The sequence below is a fragment of the Haliaeetus leucocephalus genome, unplaced genomic scaffold (assembly GCF_000737465.1).
Source record: "Haliaeetus leucocephalus isolate CR32 unplaced genomic scaffold, Haliaeetus_leucocephalus-4.0 Scaffold306, whole genome shotgun sequence".
NCBI classification, from domain to species: Eukaryota; Metazoa; Chordata; class Aves; order Accipitriformes; family Accipitridae; genus Haliaeetus; species Haliaeetus leucocephalus.
The window spans coordinates 364,001-383,976 of NW_010972742.1; the positions used below are offsets into that span (position 1 = coordinate 364,001).

The 19,976-nt window shown below is 40.2% G+C and overlaps 1 protein-coding gene across 1 annotated transcript in view; it reads right to left on the minus strand.

The window, feature by feature from the left end:
* NEK6 (NIMA-related kinase 6) overlaps nt 1-19,976 on the minus strand; it is a 44,020-nt gene that overhangs the window by 4,571 nt on the left and 19,473 nt on the right. The window contains exons 5-8 of the mRNA XM_010570713.1: nt 19,326-19,434; nt 17,981-18,088; nt 7,755-7,849; nt 1,003-1,116 (exon numbers count right to left, since the gene is read on the minus strand). Coding sequence (XP_010569015.1) covers nt 1,003-1,116; nt 7,755-7,849; nt 17,981-18,088; nt 19,326-19,434 — 426 coding nt within the window. The remainder of the gene's footprint in view (nt 1-1,002; nt 1,117-7,754; nt 7,850-17,980; nt 18,089-19,325; nt 19,435-19,976) is intronic.

The following is a 19,976-nucleotide window of genomic DNA, read 5'->3' on the forward strand; positions in this document are numbered from 1 at the left end:
GCGGCGGGCGTGGGGGGGGGGGGGGGGGGAGGGGGGAATAATTTAAAAATGCACTTTTCCAGAACGGTTCTCAATCTTTTTGCATGAGTTACTTAGCAAGTAAAAAAACTAAGTAAAATGTAAAATGTGTGGTGCAGGGTCCCTTCTCAGGGTAGAGACCAGACCGGCTGCGTACAGTATTTCCCCTGCATCCTGCCTCTTGCTCCTCAGAACTCTGAGGTAGAATAAAACAAAAGAAAACCCCCAAAGGATATGGTGAACATTTAAAATTACATTAGCCATTTCCTTTCAAATAGGAGGCAACTGTAACTGAATGAGGAGGTAAGGAAAAACAGCTGGTTTGTCTAGGTAAGGGACAAAAATAATTAAAAAAACCCAGCTCAAAAGGCCCTGAACAAAAACAGCATGTGTGTTTGCAGCTGAAGTGAAACATCGCTGAGCAAGCATGCACAGTGACAATTTTTTTTTATATACTTTGGTTCAGCTACTGCCCTCCATCCCTCGCTTTCATATGCGCAAAACCCAGACTTTAGGAAGCCCCCATACAGCTGCTGTATAGATGCTTATTTCATTAAACTAAAAAGCTTTCCTTGCCCTCTCTTTCTTAAAAAGAATCTTTTCCCCCCTTGTTACACACTGAAAACTTCATAAACAAAAATTTAAGCACTGTTTTATGGTATGTTATTTTAAGGGAAAGGAAACAAAGGAGAGGGCTTTCCCACGGTTCGTTGTTGGTTTTTGCCAGCGTCACAGACTTTCAGTTTCAAAATCCTCCCCACGTTAAGAAATCTTATTTTCTGTCTTAATTTAGCTTGTCAATATTCAGACATCACAACAATAGTTTCCTTAGCCAGCTTTAAAGGTACCCAGGACCCTCTGGCCATCTCCTGTTCCGCCTCAGATGTTGGGGGGCTTCTTCTCCTGGGCTCTTTTTCCCCTGTGCGGGGAGGAACTTCACTGTCCCCCCCACCACATTCCCCTGCAAAAATGTTCCCAATTTACCTTTTCAGAATAATGTTCAGCTGGAAGAGGTGGGTAGTCACATTGCTCTATTTTTTGGCAAAGAGAAAACAGGTTCATTTTATCTCCATAGAAAGGACTCTGAAGAGCTGCCATCTGGAGGGAAAAAACAGAAAATATTTCAGAAACGCAAAGGATTTAATAGCCCTCACTACTGCTGATTTGCAAGAGCAAATTTTGTTCTTTGACAGCAAGCAAGTGATGATGTTGCTCCCTGAGACTGTCCACAGCCGAAATTGCTCCGTGATCACGGCAGTTTTGCACACTGTCTCGCGGCTAGTGCCAGGCGTGCTGCCACACACCTCCCAACGCCTTGCCATCCTCGCACGCAAGCGTGAGCGAGCGGAGTCGCAGCAGCAGCGTGGGGCTCCTCCTGCCACGCAGCACCCTGTCCCATCAAAGACATGGCAGTGCCAGTCGTCGTGCAAGGCAGCTGCCAGGCCCTTGCTCCAACACTGCTTTACAGTGCACGCCTGCGATGCCAGCCCCCCGTCCCTGCCTCCCACTGGAGCTACCCATGACCACGGCACACAGCCACTGGCACCGAGCCTGGAAAAGTCTCTATGTTTTCCTGTCACCATGATTCTTTCTGCCCAAAATGTTTCAGATGTGGGATGCTGGGTGTATAAAGGCAATCCTACAGGTACACAGAAAAAAGTACCTTTTTTTTTTTTTGAAGAAAAACAACCCAAGAAATAGGATGCTCAGATGGTAGGGCAATCAGTTAGAAACCAACGGGCTCAAAGATGACTACAAAAACCTCTCACACAGTCGTCTCTTTAAAAAGTAGAAGCTCTTCTGTCTTTGATAACATGTCATGGTTTCAGACTTCCTTGGTTACAACCATATTCAGTTTATTTCCTCTCTCCGACTGGTACATTTTTAATAGACTGCTACAGAGAATAAATGGATTCTTTCTGGACATTTAGCTACCTAGAATACGAAGAACCTTGTAAGCATCAGCAATGTACTTCAGCCTTTGAAAAAAAACAAAACCAAAACAAAACAAAACTAAAATGACCGCAAAACAAACATCCCCTCCTGCTGGAAATGTGCTATCCCAGGCAGATTTGGGAACCAAACTACTGAAACTTTTCCTAATCAATCTGGTCTTTTTCCTCTTTCAATTCTGTTTTATGAATCCAGTATTTGCATCTCCAAAAATATGACAGAAGTCTGAGATAAACAGGCTGTTCACACAGCAATGAGAGCACAACAGAAGGTTCTGGGCGGGGAAGAATTCCTTCCAGGGCACATGCAGACTCCTTACAAAGTTATGTTTACATTCTACTTAAGTCTCAGGAAGGAAACTGCATCTTTGTGTGTGTAAAACCACTTACACGGCAAGTTCTCAACCAGGAGGTCTACACAAACACTGAACGATGAGCCCCAGATAAACAGCTGTAGCGACACAGACATTTTTTAACTTATAAAATGTGGCTTAAGTCATGTCTATTAAAGGTACACCCGATGAGCTAAGCACCTTCCCTCTTGCCTTCTCACACCAGGACCCAAGCCCAGCAGATCCACCCCTGGCCACTGGCCATGCCAGGCCCATCTGCTTATTAGTCCAGGGTGTTACTCAAGTGCTGCTCGTCACTCTCGCTGCCTGTCAGGGGCACAGCACAGCAATACCTCCTTCTAATGAAGCACCACTGGATAATTGTGGATATTATCCACTCTGTTTAGATCTTTTTAAACCATTTTGTTACAAGCTGCATCAAATCAGCAAGCTTTTCATACTGAGGCCAGCTGAAGTTGATGCTTATCACTATGGCTTTAATAGGGGGTTATTTGATGATTACTAGTCTTTTGCTCATTACCATGCACTGTGAAAGCCATCTGAAGAATGCTGTCTTGTTGCTGACACACACAGCAAGCTCCCAGCAGAATTAAAAAAAGTCAATACTAGATCCTCCACTCTATTATCCTGCAGTTAGGAATCAAGATTGATGGATTATTAGTGATTTGGTGACAGACAAGCAGTTTTGATTAGGGCAGTGTTTTGAAATGCTGAGTTTGGGCTGGATTTCCAGCAGTAGGAGGTGGCCCGGCACAGAGGCATCCCCAAGCTGCCCCCACCCCAGCGCCGCAGGAGCAGGCTGCAGCCAGGGGTGTCTTACCAAAACCTAATTACCATTAACACCAAGTGTCAAGCAACACAGGACATGTCAAGATAAGCTATCCTTGGTTTAAATCATAAACGTATCTTTTAGATAATTTAAAGTTATTATGTTTCTTCCTTGCTTATTTGCAAAGCATATTGGTTATGCTGCAATTAGTGAAAACACACCTGAGCTGGAGGGGGTCACCTTGCACAAGACAGCCATGCAGAGGCAAGAGACCCTCTGCAATGAGTTCTGAGAAGTAGTAAGATATCACCTGGCCAAATCTCCAAGGTTATCTCCTTGTGTACCACCAGACTAAAGTATTTTTCAGGAAGCTTTTTGAGAGGTTATTTATCAGATATCCAGAGAGGCTTATAAATGGCAACACAGAATATACAAAGGTACCCAAATTACACTGAAGGACACAATGAACTGACTACACAGCTCCCAAAACCATCTCGAAAAATTCCAGGCTTGTTCAGTTTTCTGTCTGTAATGCTTCATGTAATGTAGCTTGAGATATCTGCTGCACTAGTGACATTTACCATGCTTTGCTGCAGGCTGAGTGAGAAAAGGAATTACGCCTTTTAACAGTTGCACAAAACAGCGGGTTGGGGAACAGGCACACTTTTACCTCTCTGTGGTTTCACCACTATTATCAGCAGTAATGCTAAGCTATTCCTCATAAACCCTACAGACCTGAGGTCAAAGAGTCGCCCAACAAGCTTCTGAACAGAGCCCCAACAGCCAGACGAGACCCCTGACAGCCCTGTGTTCGTGGCCTTTTGGAAGATTTTGAAGGCAAAAAGTGAAGTTGTATCACCATTACTTCATTGCTGTCATAATGGTAACAGGCAAATCAGTGGGGAAAAAAAATTACAGACTCCAATTAGAGATTCTAATCTCCAATTAGAGATTGATAGCAAACTGCTTTCAATCAGTTAAAACAAAACTAGAGAGCCCAGCATGCAAGGTTGTTCCAAGAAAAACACTAATGGGCGCATTAGGGAAGGCACAGAAGGCAATCAAGGGTTAAACAAGGTCTACGAGATTTCAATACAAACATCAATAATGCCAGTAAGGTTGAAAGGGATTTTTCAATTCCCATTAATTATTCTTTCCAAGTCTAGTTAGGTGGTCATGTGCAAAAGAAGAAGAACGAGAAGGAAATACTGTGGGGTTCTGGGGTGGTAAGTGCAGGGAATTAAAATGGAAAGAGATAGCACACAAGTTCTGACTAAAACAGTCAGGTCTGCAGGGGTCATGACCACAGGCGCTCCAAATATCTCACTAACTACAGTTTGTGATGCTGTGTTGGGGTTTGCTCCTGACATTTTGATTAGAGCAATTACCACAGGACAGCTAGATCTCCATTTAAAATGACCACCATGCAGTATGACTGGTTAAAAAAATATATAGGAATCACTGTTAGTGTTTAAATTGATCATCTTGCCAGAACTGCTAAAGTCATTGCTTGTAGCTATATTCTGGGAATTAACAACTTATTTTTATCCCCTCCAAGTTATCTTGCTGACAGATATCTACAGGAAGCGAGGGATGAAGACAGTTACTACTATATTGATAAGATTTAATAAAAATCACTGTACTATTATCAATGTCAAAGTTAAGTGGTGCTATGTGGCATCACATCCCAAACTCCTCAATGTGCTCTAAGTGAATTCCAGTGGACACGCGTGTCTCTGAAGGCAATTTGTACATTAAATCTCTCTGCAGCTTATCTACACAGTCTATGTGGAGAAATATCAGAAGTGACTCATAACCAAACAAACATCGCTTCCTTACTTTTAAGCCAAATGGAAAAACATTCTCATTACAAGAAATTAGTGAAGATAAAATACAGCTCCTTCAAAGACATACGTATTTGATTTTTAATTTCCAAATTCTAGAAAGTTTAAAAAGTCAAGTAGCTGTTTATCTACGGAACACAAAATAGGTAACTGTCCCGTCCTCCTTGGAATTTGCAAGATCTCACAGCTCCTGTTCACAAAGTTAAGGCTTACCTACGTAGGAAGTAAATTTAAAAACGCTTCACATGCCAAGTCTTTCATGTTACTATAGTACTGCTACTCCTACCAGAGAATTATGTTTAGTGCGCAATTAAGTCAGCTTCTTGAAATACAAGGAGTACCAAGACTACTGTGCCATAAGGGGACCATATTGCCTGCAACAAAAACATATCTTAGCACAACGCTAAATATTTCTCTCTGCATAAATCTGGAATCCCATCTCCAGCAGAGCTCAGCCTCAGAAATGACTCAGAGGAGCCTGACAGAGAAGCTGTACACTATAGCTGTAAACGAGTAGCGGTGTCCAACTCAGATGACTTTGACTGTTATTGATAGACTTGGCAAGTCCGACACACCATGGCAGGGATGAAGTCCTCGACTGAAAGCCTCAACCTGAGAATTCCCTGTTAGGCCCAATACATGAAGCACACCTGGAATTGTTCAGCATAATGAATTATTGGGAGCTCAGGCTTCTTTCCCCCTGTTCCCACAGAAGAGTCTCCAAATTCCTTTTCAAACACCACCAGCACATCCAGGTACATATAGCTATACTGTACCATTCCAGTTTTTAGTATCTCATTAGAAGCATTACAAGCAAAACCATCCTTTATAAAAAAAATACCAGCTTTTTAATGGTATGTTGCTGCTGCTTTGGGAATTATTAAAGGTCTCTTGAATTCTTTCACTAGAGGTAACGAGAATTTGAGGATAGGCACAAAGCCACTCAATTTAAGCTCACAATTTTCCAAGTATTTTTCATCAAGTACTTAGTAGGGTGTCTTACACTCCTCCTCTCCCTCCTATCCCACATAATTTTAACAATAAAACAGTGATACAACCATGTTGGGCTCCAGTGTCTCCACCAAAGTGGATCTTCCCTTCAGCAGATCTACTGGCTATTTGCTCTGATACTCGTAAGGCCAACACTGGGATTTTACACTGCTCAGGGTGACTTATGTGGCATTTATGCCAGACTCCCAGATAAATCTTTTTCTTTAGATTTATTTTCCTTAGATTCATTTTTCCTTAAATCCTCCTTTAACTCTATGCCATGTCAAGTGTACAGGACAGTCAGCAGTTGTTAGCAGGCTGTCTGAAGCACTGCGGAGATACAGTCTTTGGATGGACACTGGTAGGAGTATAAAGAGAATGGACAGTTGTGGGTTCCCCCCCAGCAAGAGCATTTTTTCAACCACACTCAAGGCCGTAACTATATCTGGGCCAGCTGGGCCACCAACTGTCTCACATGCGAGAAGCAAAGGGCTGTTGGAGTCGAACCCCCAAGACTGCTTAAGTCCCTTCAGCAGGATTTTATTGATTTATTTCGCTGAGTTCCCAGCACCAATCTCTCTCACTGAAGATGCACACCACATGGCACTTTCACACTCGGCCAACAGTAAATCAGCATCTATTGAAGTGTATGACTCAGGGCCTGGTAACACACCAACAACAGTGGGTTACCTCGCTGAACAAGCATTTAGCTGTATTAAATGAGTGCTCTTCCCCGAAATATGTAACAGTGACAAGCACTGAACTCCTGCTGGGAAAACCAATGTTATGGGAAAATTTACTTTTATACCATCTTGTCCTAAAAGGTTTGTTTAATCAACTAGCTGAAGTACATGCTTAACTATAGTACTTTTCACATCTGATGCGCTCACAAAATAAATTACATCCCTGTTTATTCTCTAATTCCATGTGTTTATGAGACATTGTAGTGAGAAGCAAAATGTCATCAGTTCACATAATTTGTTATCCAAAGAGAATGTGAGCAATATTCTTATTGCTAAATATCCCAGGGATTTTTAATTCTCTGAGCTAGGATAAAAACCTTCTAAATGTTGACATGCACTTTCACTTGAATTCAAAGATGCATACATCTAAAAAAAGATTAAGATTAGATTATAAATGAGTACAAGACTGTTCAATACCCTTTGATCCCTGCTAAAAATGAAATCAGAAAACTCAAAGTACTGTTACAAAATCATGGCGCTTGTTTTCAAAATAGATATAATAGCTTTTAAGAAAAAGTTGCACACTAAGCGTGTAGCTCATACAAAGTGTGCCTGCTTTGTATTTGTGCGTTTGGCTAGAAGACAATGTACAATTAGAAAAAATTCCATCTATAGCCTAATAAAGTTACAGGAACTGATTTCACATTACATAAAAACTCTATTTTTCTTTATTGAAAGCTCCCAAAATTAATATACTCCAATTGGTCAGAACTCAATTTAACAAACCAGTAGCTTAGATTCAAATGAATTTGCTATTTTTAAAACAAATGCAGTACTCAGAAGAAACTATGAATATGCTGCCCTAACAGCTCTGCTCACAGTAGGAAGAAATAATGCAGTAAGCTAGCTTGCTTAGGTCTATATCCTCAACATCTACTGTGACCTACTAAATTAACTTTATGTAAGTACTGTGCTGTATGGCACAATCACTTTGTTGCTCCTGCTTAAAAAGCACATGATGAGCACAAAAAGAGTTAACTTTTCATAAGATTTCTCAACAATTAAAGTAAGTCTGACCAACTCAATTCCTGTACCATATTGTGTGGTTAAGACAAACCTGAGAAAAAAAGTTAGAAGATACTTGCCTCATACAATAAACAGCCCAAAGACCAGATATCAGATTTAAAGTTATAGCCATTTTCATGTATTCTTTCTGGGGACATATAGTATGGAGTTCCCACTGTAAAAAACAAACAAACAAGGAGTTATTGTCTCAAAAAAGTGACTGTGCAACCTGTATTACACAGACGTTTGACTTCATTCAAGGATTAGGTTGAGCACGAATAACTAATTAGAAGAGATTGGCAAAAAAATCTGGAAACAAATAATGGTTTCGAAGGCATAGAACCAAATACATCATCGCATATAGAGCCAAAGGACTGGTGAACATTACTGAAAATATCTTCTTCATTTCTGAAACTTGAGGAACGTTTTCTTCCCCTTCCAGTCTTCCAAGCACCTTCAGAGTGTCTCAGACGGACAGAGCAATTGTAAAGGATCATCCTCCTTTGATTCACTCAACCACATTCAAACTGCAAGTTAGATGTCATGAATGTGCTCTGCTAAAACAAGACTCCTGTGACAGCTTATCAATTGAACGTTCACCTGACACACACTGCACTAGCAGTGTGACAGAGCGGCTCCAGATATGACGGGGTACCCTTTTTAAGAGTTCAGGAGACCATTTACTGCAGCAGAGAAATGGAAGTAACAAGCCCAGCACCAGACAGGTATTCAAAAACTTTCTGAAAGAACCAAGATAATCATTCCAAACTTTAAAACACTGCTCAAACTTGCAGTCACATCAGAAGCTGTGGTATTCCTATGTACTTCCAGAAGTCTGTATTTTATCAAAAGAAATTTACTCCAGCATTTTGGACAGAAGTTACAGGAAATTATTAATAAATTCCTTACCTTAAAAAGGTTCTTTTTTAAATCCTAAATAAGTTTCAGTTGTGGTACTGAAAATACAAGACATCCTGGCAGTCTCAACTACATCAAATAATCCTCAGATATATCATTTATTAAAACATCCAAGGACTTTATATGCTCTCTTTTCTCCTGCTTCCCCTACTTGCCCATCCCCTGTCAATTTTTTTTTTTTTTGCTTTTGGCATTCCAGTATACCCTTCTCCTAATTAAAGGCCTTCCCTCACAAGATGGCAAATGTTTAATTTGCCTGTAACATTCAGTTTACAACTTCTCCATTTGAAATGCTGACTGCAGGCAGCTGGAAGACTAATAAGCAGATGAAGGATGGTGTTAGAGGTGGAGGGGGAAGAACAGCCACCACATTACCCCAATGTTCCTAAGGCGGGGTTTGCACACTGTAGGAAACAAATGAGTTCTGGGGCAGAAAGCAACAGCTTCCCAAAAGGCAAAAATCAACCCCCACCAAGTGCACAGATGACCCAGCGCAAAGCTGCTGCTGTCAGTGCGGTATCTGAGCAAAATCACTTTGGGGTCCCTCTAGCTAAGACAATGTCACACTAAGTATATATGTGAGTTCAATTCTTAACTGCATTCCTCTGCCATCCAGAAAACCTAAACACAGGCCAGGATCCCTTGGATACAGGCACCATGTAAGGCCTGTCCTCACAGGACAAAAAGATGTTTACTGCCCCAAAGAATTCACAACATGTATATAAACCAAGACACAGAGGAACAGTTAGATGGAGAGCAGCACCTGAGGAGCCAGACAACACTCATTCTCAGTACATCAGCATCCTAACAGAAGCCTCAAATTGGAGAAATACAAAAATCCCTCCCTTACGTAGGTCTTGCTGGAAGTAAGGATGTCATATGCACCAGATCCTCCCAGTTTACTCCATTACTAAAGTCACTACCGTATCAGTGTTCTGAAGCCCTAAGTTTTCTGTGGGGTAAACTGGGGTCATGTTGCACCAGCTACTCCACTTTAAATACTCAAGGCATTTTCCTTCTCTAGGTTGAAAACTAGGCAGCTTACCTCCAAACAAAAACACCCCCCACCCCTCAAACCAACACCCTTCAATCTTTATTCTACATTTTCGTCACACATTTATATGCCCAAACCTTGAGTCTACTGAACTTCAATGATTTTTACTCAGAGCTATTCAGAAATGTAGCATATAGTGTGAAATTAATCCTATGGCATTGGTGTGAAATATAAGACGTTACAGGAATATGTATATAAAACTCTACTTACCGAAATAGAACAAGTAACCAAGAAAGGGGACCACTGCCCTGACTGGTTCATTTATTTGGTCCCCCAGGACTTTCACTAATCAGCTGCCCTGTGTGATAAACTCAGTTTGTGCTTGCAGGTCATTCAAATAAGAAATTACTTCACTTTCAATGTGAAGAGTACCCTAATGTGAAATTACATTTTTGCAAATTCTATACAAACTACGACACAGGAAAAATAACACATGGAGATTATTATGTTTCCATGCTCAGTAACACCACATCCAGCCTAGGAGCATGCCAAACTGACGCTGTCCCAGATCTGGCTGGTTTTAATTGCCAGTGAAAGGCCTCTATGTATGGATAAGAGTTTTGTTAATAGTTAATAATTTTTAGCAGACTGCACAGAGTAACTTCACAGAACACCAAGAGCAGGCAGGACTCATTCAAAGAGCCCAACAAGGCTTTCCATGGATATCTCCCATGTGCATGCAAGATGCACACAATGGACAGCACAGCTCTCCAAGTAATTCCCACACATTTGCCAGATTTCTGTACAAGAACTGACTTGGTTGGAAACAGCGCTGATTCATTTTCCTGCTTAAAAATATGCAGCTGCAGAAGAAACAGTGATTCATTATGTGAAGTTTTTGAAGACAGTTTTGGAAGTCCCCACTGAGCACCAGTGTGTAAGACACTTCCCTACCTTCAACTTCGCAATGCTGCTGCTTTTCTCAAATCTGCCAGGAGAGCTACCAGAGCAGCTGAAGCAGAAGACATGCTAGCACTTCAGTGACAGCGAGTAAAGGAGCTGAGCACGGGCGGACAGCAGCACACAGTGGGCAGGAGGGAACACAAAGATCATTCCCACTCTTGCTCCCCGAAGTCTTCATGCTTCAGAGTCCTGGTGCCAGGGACGGCCTCCAGCCATAGCTGTTCTTGCGATCAGTTATTCTGGGTCACTGCATGACAAGCTCAGAGCAAATAATAACGTGTGGGCTCTAAAGTTATGGCCTTGCCTTCCACGTTAGCAGGGGTCTGCTTCGTAGGCTAAAACTGTCGTTTCAGATAATGCCTTAAAACGACCTTCGATCAAAGCAGAATGACAGGGTTTATAATACGGATGAGTGCATTATAGTCCGTATTTGATTTTCTGTGCATTAGTCTGTTCCATTATATTAATAGGTCTGTGGAGCAGTCCATGCCTGAGCTGATTTTATGAAGTCTACCTTGCACATTTACCTATCATTACTGTAGTGTTGTCAGCAAATGTACGAACAAGCAGGTCTCTGCGTTTCAAAACTGATGCATTAATTTTTAAATAACTGTCATGATAAAAGACTGACAAGCCCAATTCTCTGTAGGGCCTGTCCAACATTACGTAGGAATCTCCTGTAATGAGCATCTTCTAGAAAACCGCACAAGGCTTCCAGTGCAATCAGTCAGGGCTCACCATTGCATTACATCAGTCAATTTGACAAGAATAGTCTAATCGGAGACTATTAATCAGAAGCTTTCTTTGGCATTTGTCCTGCTGAAAATACAAAATACTGTTCAGATTCAGTATTAATCATCAGGTGGTAGAATAATGCCTTTAAAGTTATAAAGGTTGCAAAACCATAGAGAAGATTATGACTAAGTAAGCATCTTCCCATTCTATTCCTGAAAATCAAAACACTTCACTTGAATATCAGTCTACTTCAGTGATACCAGAACAACATTTCTTCCTACTCTCCCCAGCACTGCCTGTGTGCAGAGCTACAACACCCACACAGACCAGAACAACTCTGGGATATCTGCAATACCCAAGTTAGGGAAATGCTTATTATTCTCATTTAGATCAGGAGCAGAGTCTCTTGTTTCACCAGGAAAACACACATGGAAAGGCAGCAAAGTTATTTCAGAAATAAAATTCAAATTCCTTTCTTCTCATATATAGTCTGAATTAAAAAAAACCTACCTGTGCAACTACAGCAACTAGTGTGCATAGGTACTCTGAGCCGAATTCCCACATCTGCCACAGAAACACCCAAGTAAAGAACTATGTTACCTCTGAACTCAACAAGTCTTTCACTACACAGGGAAGATCACGCTTACCCATTTTGAAAACCTTTTCAGCTTGAATCAGGAGTTTTGCTGTTGTGAAAGTGACAGTGGCTGGGTTATTAGTACCATCACACACAGGATTGTTATCTTCTATACAGAGCTTCTCCCTGTGCACATACAGTTCAGCCAGGGATCAATGCTTCCTGTGAAATTCATCCCTAGCTGCTCATAGGCAGAGACAAGAGTAAATCAGATTCATACTTTTAGGAGGCTCTATCAGAGTCTCATTCACTGAATTTAACGTACCACAGACAAGTTTCTTGCAGCAGTGGTTCTCCCACACCTTTAGGCAGGTTGTCATTAGACTGAAATCAGTGCAGAATATTTCCAAATATTTTAATAGGCTCTGTATGTTGTGGGTTTTTAAGTGCTATAAAAAATAAGCATCTCTTGAAATTAATCAAACTCCATAGCCATATTTGGCTGCAAAGTACAAGAACAAGTAATAAGGCAAGCTTTTATTGTTCTGCCTTCACCAGCACCTTCCAGCTAATCTTTAATACTGAGCTGAACAGTGTTTCTGAATCTATCACTTTTCTTTCTCACAGCAGGGAACAGAGTTCTGAATATGAAAGAACCTAACAAATTCTGACCTTTATTGTATCTTTACAGAGTATTCCCAGTTTCAAACCAAGAGATATCAGAGCGCAACGTGGGCCTCAAAGGGGTAATACTGATTAAAGCATTCCTTCGTTCTAGAGATGTTCCACTCCTGTCAAAACAAACTTTGCAATGTTTTGAAATACTTGCTATTTTTGCAACATGCTCATTACAAATGAAAAAGGCAAAGAACTATGCTCAAAAACCTGCGATGCCATCCACAAATAACAAAAACACACCCGTTTTTTAAAATAATCATTATTTCCAGAACTATTAGCTTAATTTTAACATGTAAGGCACGCTATTACATATTCCATGAACATACATACAATTGAGAAAAATATTTCAGTATGTTTTAACAATATCTGCTGGTGCAAACACAGCAGGGAAGCAATTCTACTTGAAAATGAAAGTCCACAACTCTCACCTGTCTCATCTCTCCAGACATGCTTGTAGGTTACCAAGAAAAATTTACAGGATCATTTAAAAGGAGTCTAGTTCATAAGTACCAGTTTCTAAACGTTTGCATTACTTGGGATATATTTCCAAGAAGGTGGCTGAGGTCTTTTCCCAGAAGAATAATTTGGGAATTAGCTAAAGTGAAACAGTGGTCAAAGGCACTAAAATATACTTTAAATTCCTTTAAATCTCAGTGTAAGGTACCCCCAGTAATTGTTGTTGTTGGCGGGGGGGAGAGATTAAATCTACTTATTCTTACAAAAGAGAATAAATATTTTGTGCATAACATGTCAGCTGTTTTTACAAGACCTGTTGCTCTAAGCTCTCTTTTTTCTTATTAGTATTTAATTACATACACAACCCTACCAAAGTCCTTATAGTTTTCGGGGTTTTTTTGTTTTGTTGTTGTTTACATGTAGGTAGTACAATATACCTTCAGTAATTCTGCAGCAATCTTTTCTTTCACAAATACTGTATTACAGACACAGACCAAAAGGCCAAAATTTCTCAAAATGCACAGAATATTAGCTGTTGAAATTTTAAGCGGATTTCTATTGTCCATTTTTTTCTTAACAAGTACTGCTGACTAGCCCCTTGAAGTACTGTGATTTTGTTTCAGATGGCAAACCGGCTTGGCAAGCAGAAGAAAAAAGAAAAAAAAAAGACAAATACTCTGTTTGTAAAAGAGCTCTTCTCATGACTGCAGTTACTCTCTGTTCGCCCTCATATCCAACATGAAACCAGAATGAACGTGTAACACCCCACGTATTCCAATCCACAGCTATTTGCATGTTCTAAACTGGGAAGCTTTGACTTACATGCATCCCCCAAAAGGAAAATCTGCTCCAAGTTTATTCTTGTCGAAGAACAAATAATAAATCATCTGCTCGAAAACATGACTATTCTGTGTAAAATTGTTCTTTAGGTTTTTGGTTTGGTTTTTTTTGTTTTTTTCTTTTCTTTTCTCTTTTTTTTCTTCAAAACGTAAAGCTAATCAGAAGCTTTGGATAATGCCAAGTTTATTTGGCTAAAAATGGCTATTATATCAGTTCACAATAAAGTTATCCATTTTAACATTAATGGAAACTCTCTATATTTATTACAGCTCCTAGTAAAACAACATCTACCAGCTTACTGTTAAGTTATCCATAAGTTATGCAGTTTTTAAATATGGTCTGCTATTTATAATTTTTGTCTTATAACTAATTAGGTTTTATAGCAAAGTTAATGACTTAAACTTTCTAACAAGCATATTAGAATAGCCTTAACTGACAAGTTATTCCTCTGAATGCCCACCTCAGAGATCAACAAAATAAATAATGAACATGATCAAACATTAAAAAAACAAAAAAATACTCCTAGCCCTATTAAATGTTGGATGAAAGATGACACCTGGAAGCACATCACACACCAGTACTATAAAATCAACCCAAACTACATGGTGTCACACTCCCAAACTCCAGCACCCAGGTGTCATTTCATCATTACCAGGTGCAAAGCCCTGGGTTAAGTATAGTCATTTTCTGTAGTGAAATAGCCTGTCAAACATGTATCATATGGCTCCTCTGGGGAAAAAAATAACCACACAAATGAAAAAAAAAAAAAAGAAAAAAAAAGACTATGAATGTAGTAAAATGCTCGCATTATGAACTGCAAAGAACAGGCTGTAAAAGTTTTTCAAGAAAATAGTAAGCAATATTGAAAATAAACAGAAAAAGTGGGGGGAGGAGCATTCCTCCTCACTTCATGCTGACTTGCCCCCCCCTCCCCCTTCCCTCCTATGCCCCCTAATAGAATGAAATTTCTGTGATGTACAAGTCCATCTCCATTAAACTAAATCCTGGACCTTCTGCTACAGGGGAGCTTAAATTAGGGAAGGAAGGATGGTAAGCCACCATGTTGTAGTAAGAAGTAGTAAAATTCACCTTAGCTACACTCATTACCTTTAAAACATGAGTTTTCCAGTAAAGCTTGTGCATGAAGAGCTCTCCCCTATGGAAAAGTATCTCCTGGCTTCTCTCACAAGTCATACAGGGAAAAGGGACAGTGGCAGAAGAGGTGCCACCTGGTGAATTTACCCACACCTTCCACCCCCAGCTGCTTTCTGGTGTTTATCACCCATCCCACAATACTGCTGCCTTTCCTAACACAGTTTTGTTACTTAGGGAGACAGCAGGTGTCCATGTTTCCCCTCTTGCAGATGTGGCCATGGAGGTTTTCCAGGGGCTGAGGCTTTCCCTGCCTCACGATCGCCGGGTGCCCCGGCAATGCTCCCGACCGGCCATGCTGCCAGTCAGGCATCCTGCCGCTGCTCCGAGCAAGGCGCTCGCCTGCATCTCACGAGCTGTGTACAGGCAAATCTTTCATCTTTCTTTCATTACCCCGGCATGTACTGTCACTTAATTTTTATGTATGCAATCCTTCCTGACAAATATGATCTGCTGCCTGGTAATTCATCTGACGTTCATTCTGTTCCTTGCTCTAATTACGGCTCCCATTCCTGACACGGCGGCAGCCGCGCTGCCGCAGCCCGGTGGTACACCTGTCAGACGGGTCGTGGTACTGCCTAATGCCCTTTTATGCCAGTCTGATGCTAGCAAATACAACGAAAGAAAAAAAAAATTAGATGAATATATTTGCATAAGCCGCGCATTCAATTCATGGGTCAGCAGCCAGAGAAATGATGGTTCAGGGCGGTTGCCGGGGCAACGCGGCTCCGGGAAGTGCCCAGCATCGCAGCCTGTGTCCACGTGGGTACCACACTCTGGTTTGCAGGGTGTTCATCCCTCACAGCTACTTAAACAAATGTCTTAATTAAACCAAAACCAAGATCAGTAGATTTCCTGCTGCTACAAAACCTGTATGTCTGGCAAATTACCACCCCCGCCCCCCCAAGCTTGAAGCCTGCTTATTTTTTGATTGTTAAAATGTTCTTTTCACTTGGATACAAGAACAACTGGAAATGGTGGTGTGTCCATCCCTCCCACAACACAACACACTGCCTCCAGTATCACTCACTGCTGCTCCCTTTGTGTTTTGCACCTTATTCACCTGTTTCCAGGATGCTGTTGATTTGAGGAAGGGCAAGGTTCATGCAGAAGAGGCTTAGCTCTTCCTACACAAGCTTTCTCAATTAAGAGCTAGCAACCCTGGTAAAGGTCACAAGCTTGGCTTACATGTGCAGCCAGTTTCCAATCCCCAATTTATTCTTATTAATATAATAAGTGCAGCAGTCAAACTAGGTAAGATCATATAATTAGACATGACCATATTTGTGCCTCTTCAGATGATGTGATTGTAACTTTCTGTGAAAAGGATTTATTTTAATCTATTAAGTATAGTGTGAATATACCCTAAGACAGCTTTTGATGCAAAGGGAAATCTCCTAATATTTTCTGAAAGTAAACTGTAGAAACACCTCATTTTTTTTTTAAGCACACACAAAATATGGCATGTGTGTTCCTTGTGCACCAAGAAGCCCCAGTGTTGTTGGCAACTATTACGAATTAAGTCTGTATACACATAAGAAACAACTGAGCAAGACTCACACTCAGTGGAGGAAACTGCACAAAGACACATAGTGAAACAAATGTCATGTGTTCCAAAAATCAACTGAGAGCTAAATGTAAAAGAGCTTAAATACTACACTAAAAGCCAAACTTCCTCCAATGCTGTAACACAGAAGTACCTTTGTGACTCAAAAAATTGAGACCCATTAATAAAAACAGAAACCAGCCACCTCTCAAGAAGTTACAGACACAGTTATGAAATACTTTATACTGTAAGACTTAAAGAATGAACTGTATATACTGTATACTTTTCTATAGCATTGTAATTAATGCTAACAGTAAAAATGAGGAAGAGAGGAACCCAGATGCTTTAAACCAGTCAACTTAATTTCAATTCCCAGAAAAATGCTGGAGGTATAATCACGCTACTTGTAAAACACAGAAAAAAAATAACAAGAAATAAATCATCATCATTATGACTGGTCCACAAAACATCATGACAAATGGTAACTTTTTTCCCATGATAGGGTAAGAGGCTTCAGAGGGAGAGAAACAGAAGCAACAGATGTATTACAACTTTAATGCTGTTATCAAAGGCTCGTATAACTTTACTTACAAGCAAACTGTTAAATCTAAATGAAACTACTCTAATGGATGCAAAATTTGACAGTGCACTGCTTTTCCGACCAAGTAGAAGGCTACTTCAAGTGAAGTCCTGCAAGACAGCCAATAGCTCTAGTTCTGTTCAACACAAGCATTAACATGGGGGACTGTGGCTATGCTATTGACTTTGTGGATAACAAGAAGCTGGGATGAACCAAAGCACACCAGTGTACAGAATAAAAAACTCAGTGTGATCGCAAGTAGGAGAGTCTGGAAACGGGATACAATTCAACAACAATAAAAGCAAGGCACTATGCTTTGGCAAGAACAATTAGTTGCACCCACAGAAGAGCAGGAAAACAACCTTGAGATATGTGGAAGACATTAAGAAAACTTGGATCTTTAAAGCCTAAGCTGAGTTTCAAGTGAAGTCCCTTTTTGGAACAGATGAACCATGAGGACTTTGAAAACTTCCCTCACCTCAGATGACAGTCACAGCCCCTGTTCAGGGTAAGACAGCTGACCAGCATCTGCTAAAAATGGTGGTGGTGTAACATTTAATTCCAGTAAGCAGAGTGCAGGCAAACATGCTATTTAGAGTGGAAAAGCTGCATTTGTTACATTTGCTATAAATCATACACTCACCAAGCCAGACCTTCCAGAAAAAAAATATCAAGTGGAGTTTTAAAACAAAAAAACCCTATTAATTTCATATGAAGAGTATTTGAAATACGTATCACAGAAAACACAGTGTGCATCCACTGAATCAAGCTTCTGTCATAGTAAGAGGACAGATACCACTTATTTTGAACATCACAGCTGACAACTGTACAGCAGTGCTTGCTTAATGTCTACAAGTACCATCTTACCTAAGGAATGTGCTGCAGTGGTTTTAGAACTAAAAAACCGTCCTAATCCAAGATCTCCCAGCTTCACCACCCCTGTGGCTGTTATAAACACGTTGGCTGGTTTTATGTCTGCAAGAAGAAAAAGGTAAAAGGTCAAAGCCACAAAAGGTTATTTGGTTCTACTACTGCAATAGAAACATAGCCTGGAGCACTCTCTGTACAAAAGAGGCTCGAGCAGAACCGTGTTTCTTTATAGCTTTGATAGGCTGAATCTTCCAAGACTTAAAGCTCCGCACATACACAAAAATCAGAGTATACTTCCCAGCACACAAGAAATACCAATGAGGGAAAATGTAGGAAACAGCACAACAGAATACAGACAACCTCTTTAACTGATGGCAATCAAAGAAATAAGTCCAATTCTCTTTGGAAATGATCGTTTTCTACAGTAAACTGTATGTCCCATTGTCCCCTCACACCAAAGCAGGGGTCCCACATATACATGAATTCTGGGCTCTACACAGCCCAGCTTATTCATTCAGTGCAAAAATTACTAGAACCCCAGTTTCCCGAACAATCATGTCAGGGTTGAGTTAGTGAGGCTCTTTCCTCACGTTAAAGCAGACTAAATGTGTGAGGCTCCAAATTTCAGCCATCAATTACAGACCTAATTGAGGTACAACTGATACTGCACCAGGTGATGTATAAAGGAGCAAAAATGCTATCATGTTCCTGAAAAGAATAGTGAAGAATTCACTACTTCAAAGGAGAAAGGAAATAACAAGCAGCAGAGATTGGTATTGGTGCCTTTTGGGATATTTGCATTTCCTGGGTCAAGTCCTTCACAAAGCATTTCATTTACACTGAAAGAAGCAATGTAATTTTTGGATAGAGCTCAAAGTTACAAAAAGTTCTGAGACAAGAGATTCAAAAATAATTAATGAAAATAGAGAACAGGTTATGAGAGTGTGGAACATATTTGTATTAATATTTCAGAAAAGCTTGCAAGACAGAAAAACTCTTCTAAACTCTCTAAGGTCACAGCTAATATAATGAAGACTATTTCTTACTGTATCCAGTAGTCTCAGCATTTTACTTCTGACACTTTTCTAATGGCAAGTTTGACACTTCTACTTAATATCAGTGTCTGGAATACAAAGCAGCTCATCTTCCTAATACCACACTCACTTCGGACTGAATCCTTTAACAATGAGGCAAAGAGACAGAAGGAGAAATCCATCTTGCAAGCTCCAGCCTCTCTAAACATGCATTGGCTGAACATCAGCATAATTGTTTTTGAATGTAGGCGCTTACTAATTGGAACATTATATTATTATTCAGTGAAAAGAGACTGAATTAATGTTACCTCTGTGCATCACCCTGCGGGAGTGCATGTGTTCAACTGCACTGCATAACTGCACAAAATATTTCCACACCGTCCTTTCTGGGATTAACCGTTTCTGCTTTTTAAAATACTGTGGGAGGAAATAAATAAAAGATCAGTGAAAAAGCAACATATTTGGCTCATTCCTGGACTTGTGTTAAGTCAGCTGCAGGTTGTTCACGTCTTCCAGATCTGCAGCAGCATGACTTTTCTTCCGATTAGCTTTTAACTACTCTCTGTATGTAAACTTCAATGCAGTTCACTAATTAACAACTATTATGAAAAATATGCTTAAATAGGTTTGACGTTTTTGAATGGACACCAATTATAATTAGCATTAATCTCCTTAATTACCTTGCAAAACATATTTAATGCCTCAAAACAACAAATGTCTCAAATATTTTGCCTTAAGTAACAAAAGATCATGAAAAAAAAATCTTGTAAACATTCATTATTGTACAGACTATTAACAACAATAAGGTAATCTGTTTCCCCTTTTTAAAAGATAGCCAGAGCATCAATAAAAGTATCCATGTTTCTTCTGTGATCAGGTAGACTAATATATTCTATTTCATGCACAATAGGAATACTAAATTAACTGAACTATCTCTAGTGAGACAGAAAGACACTACT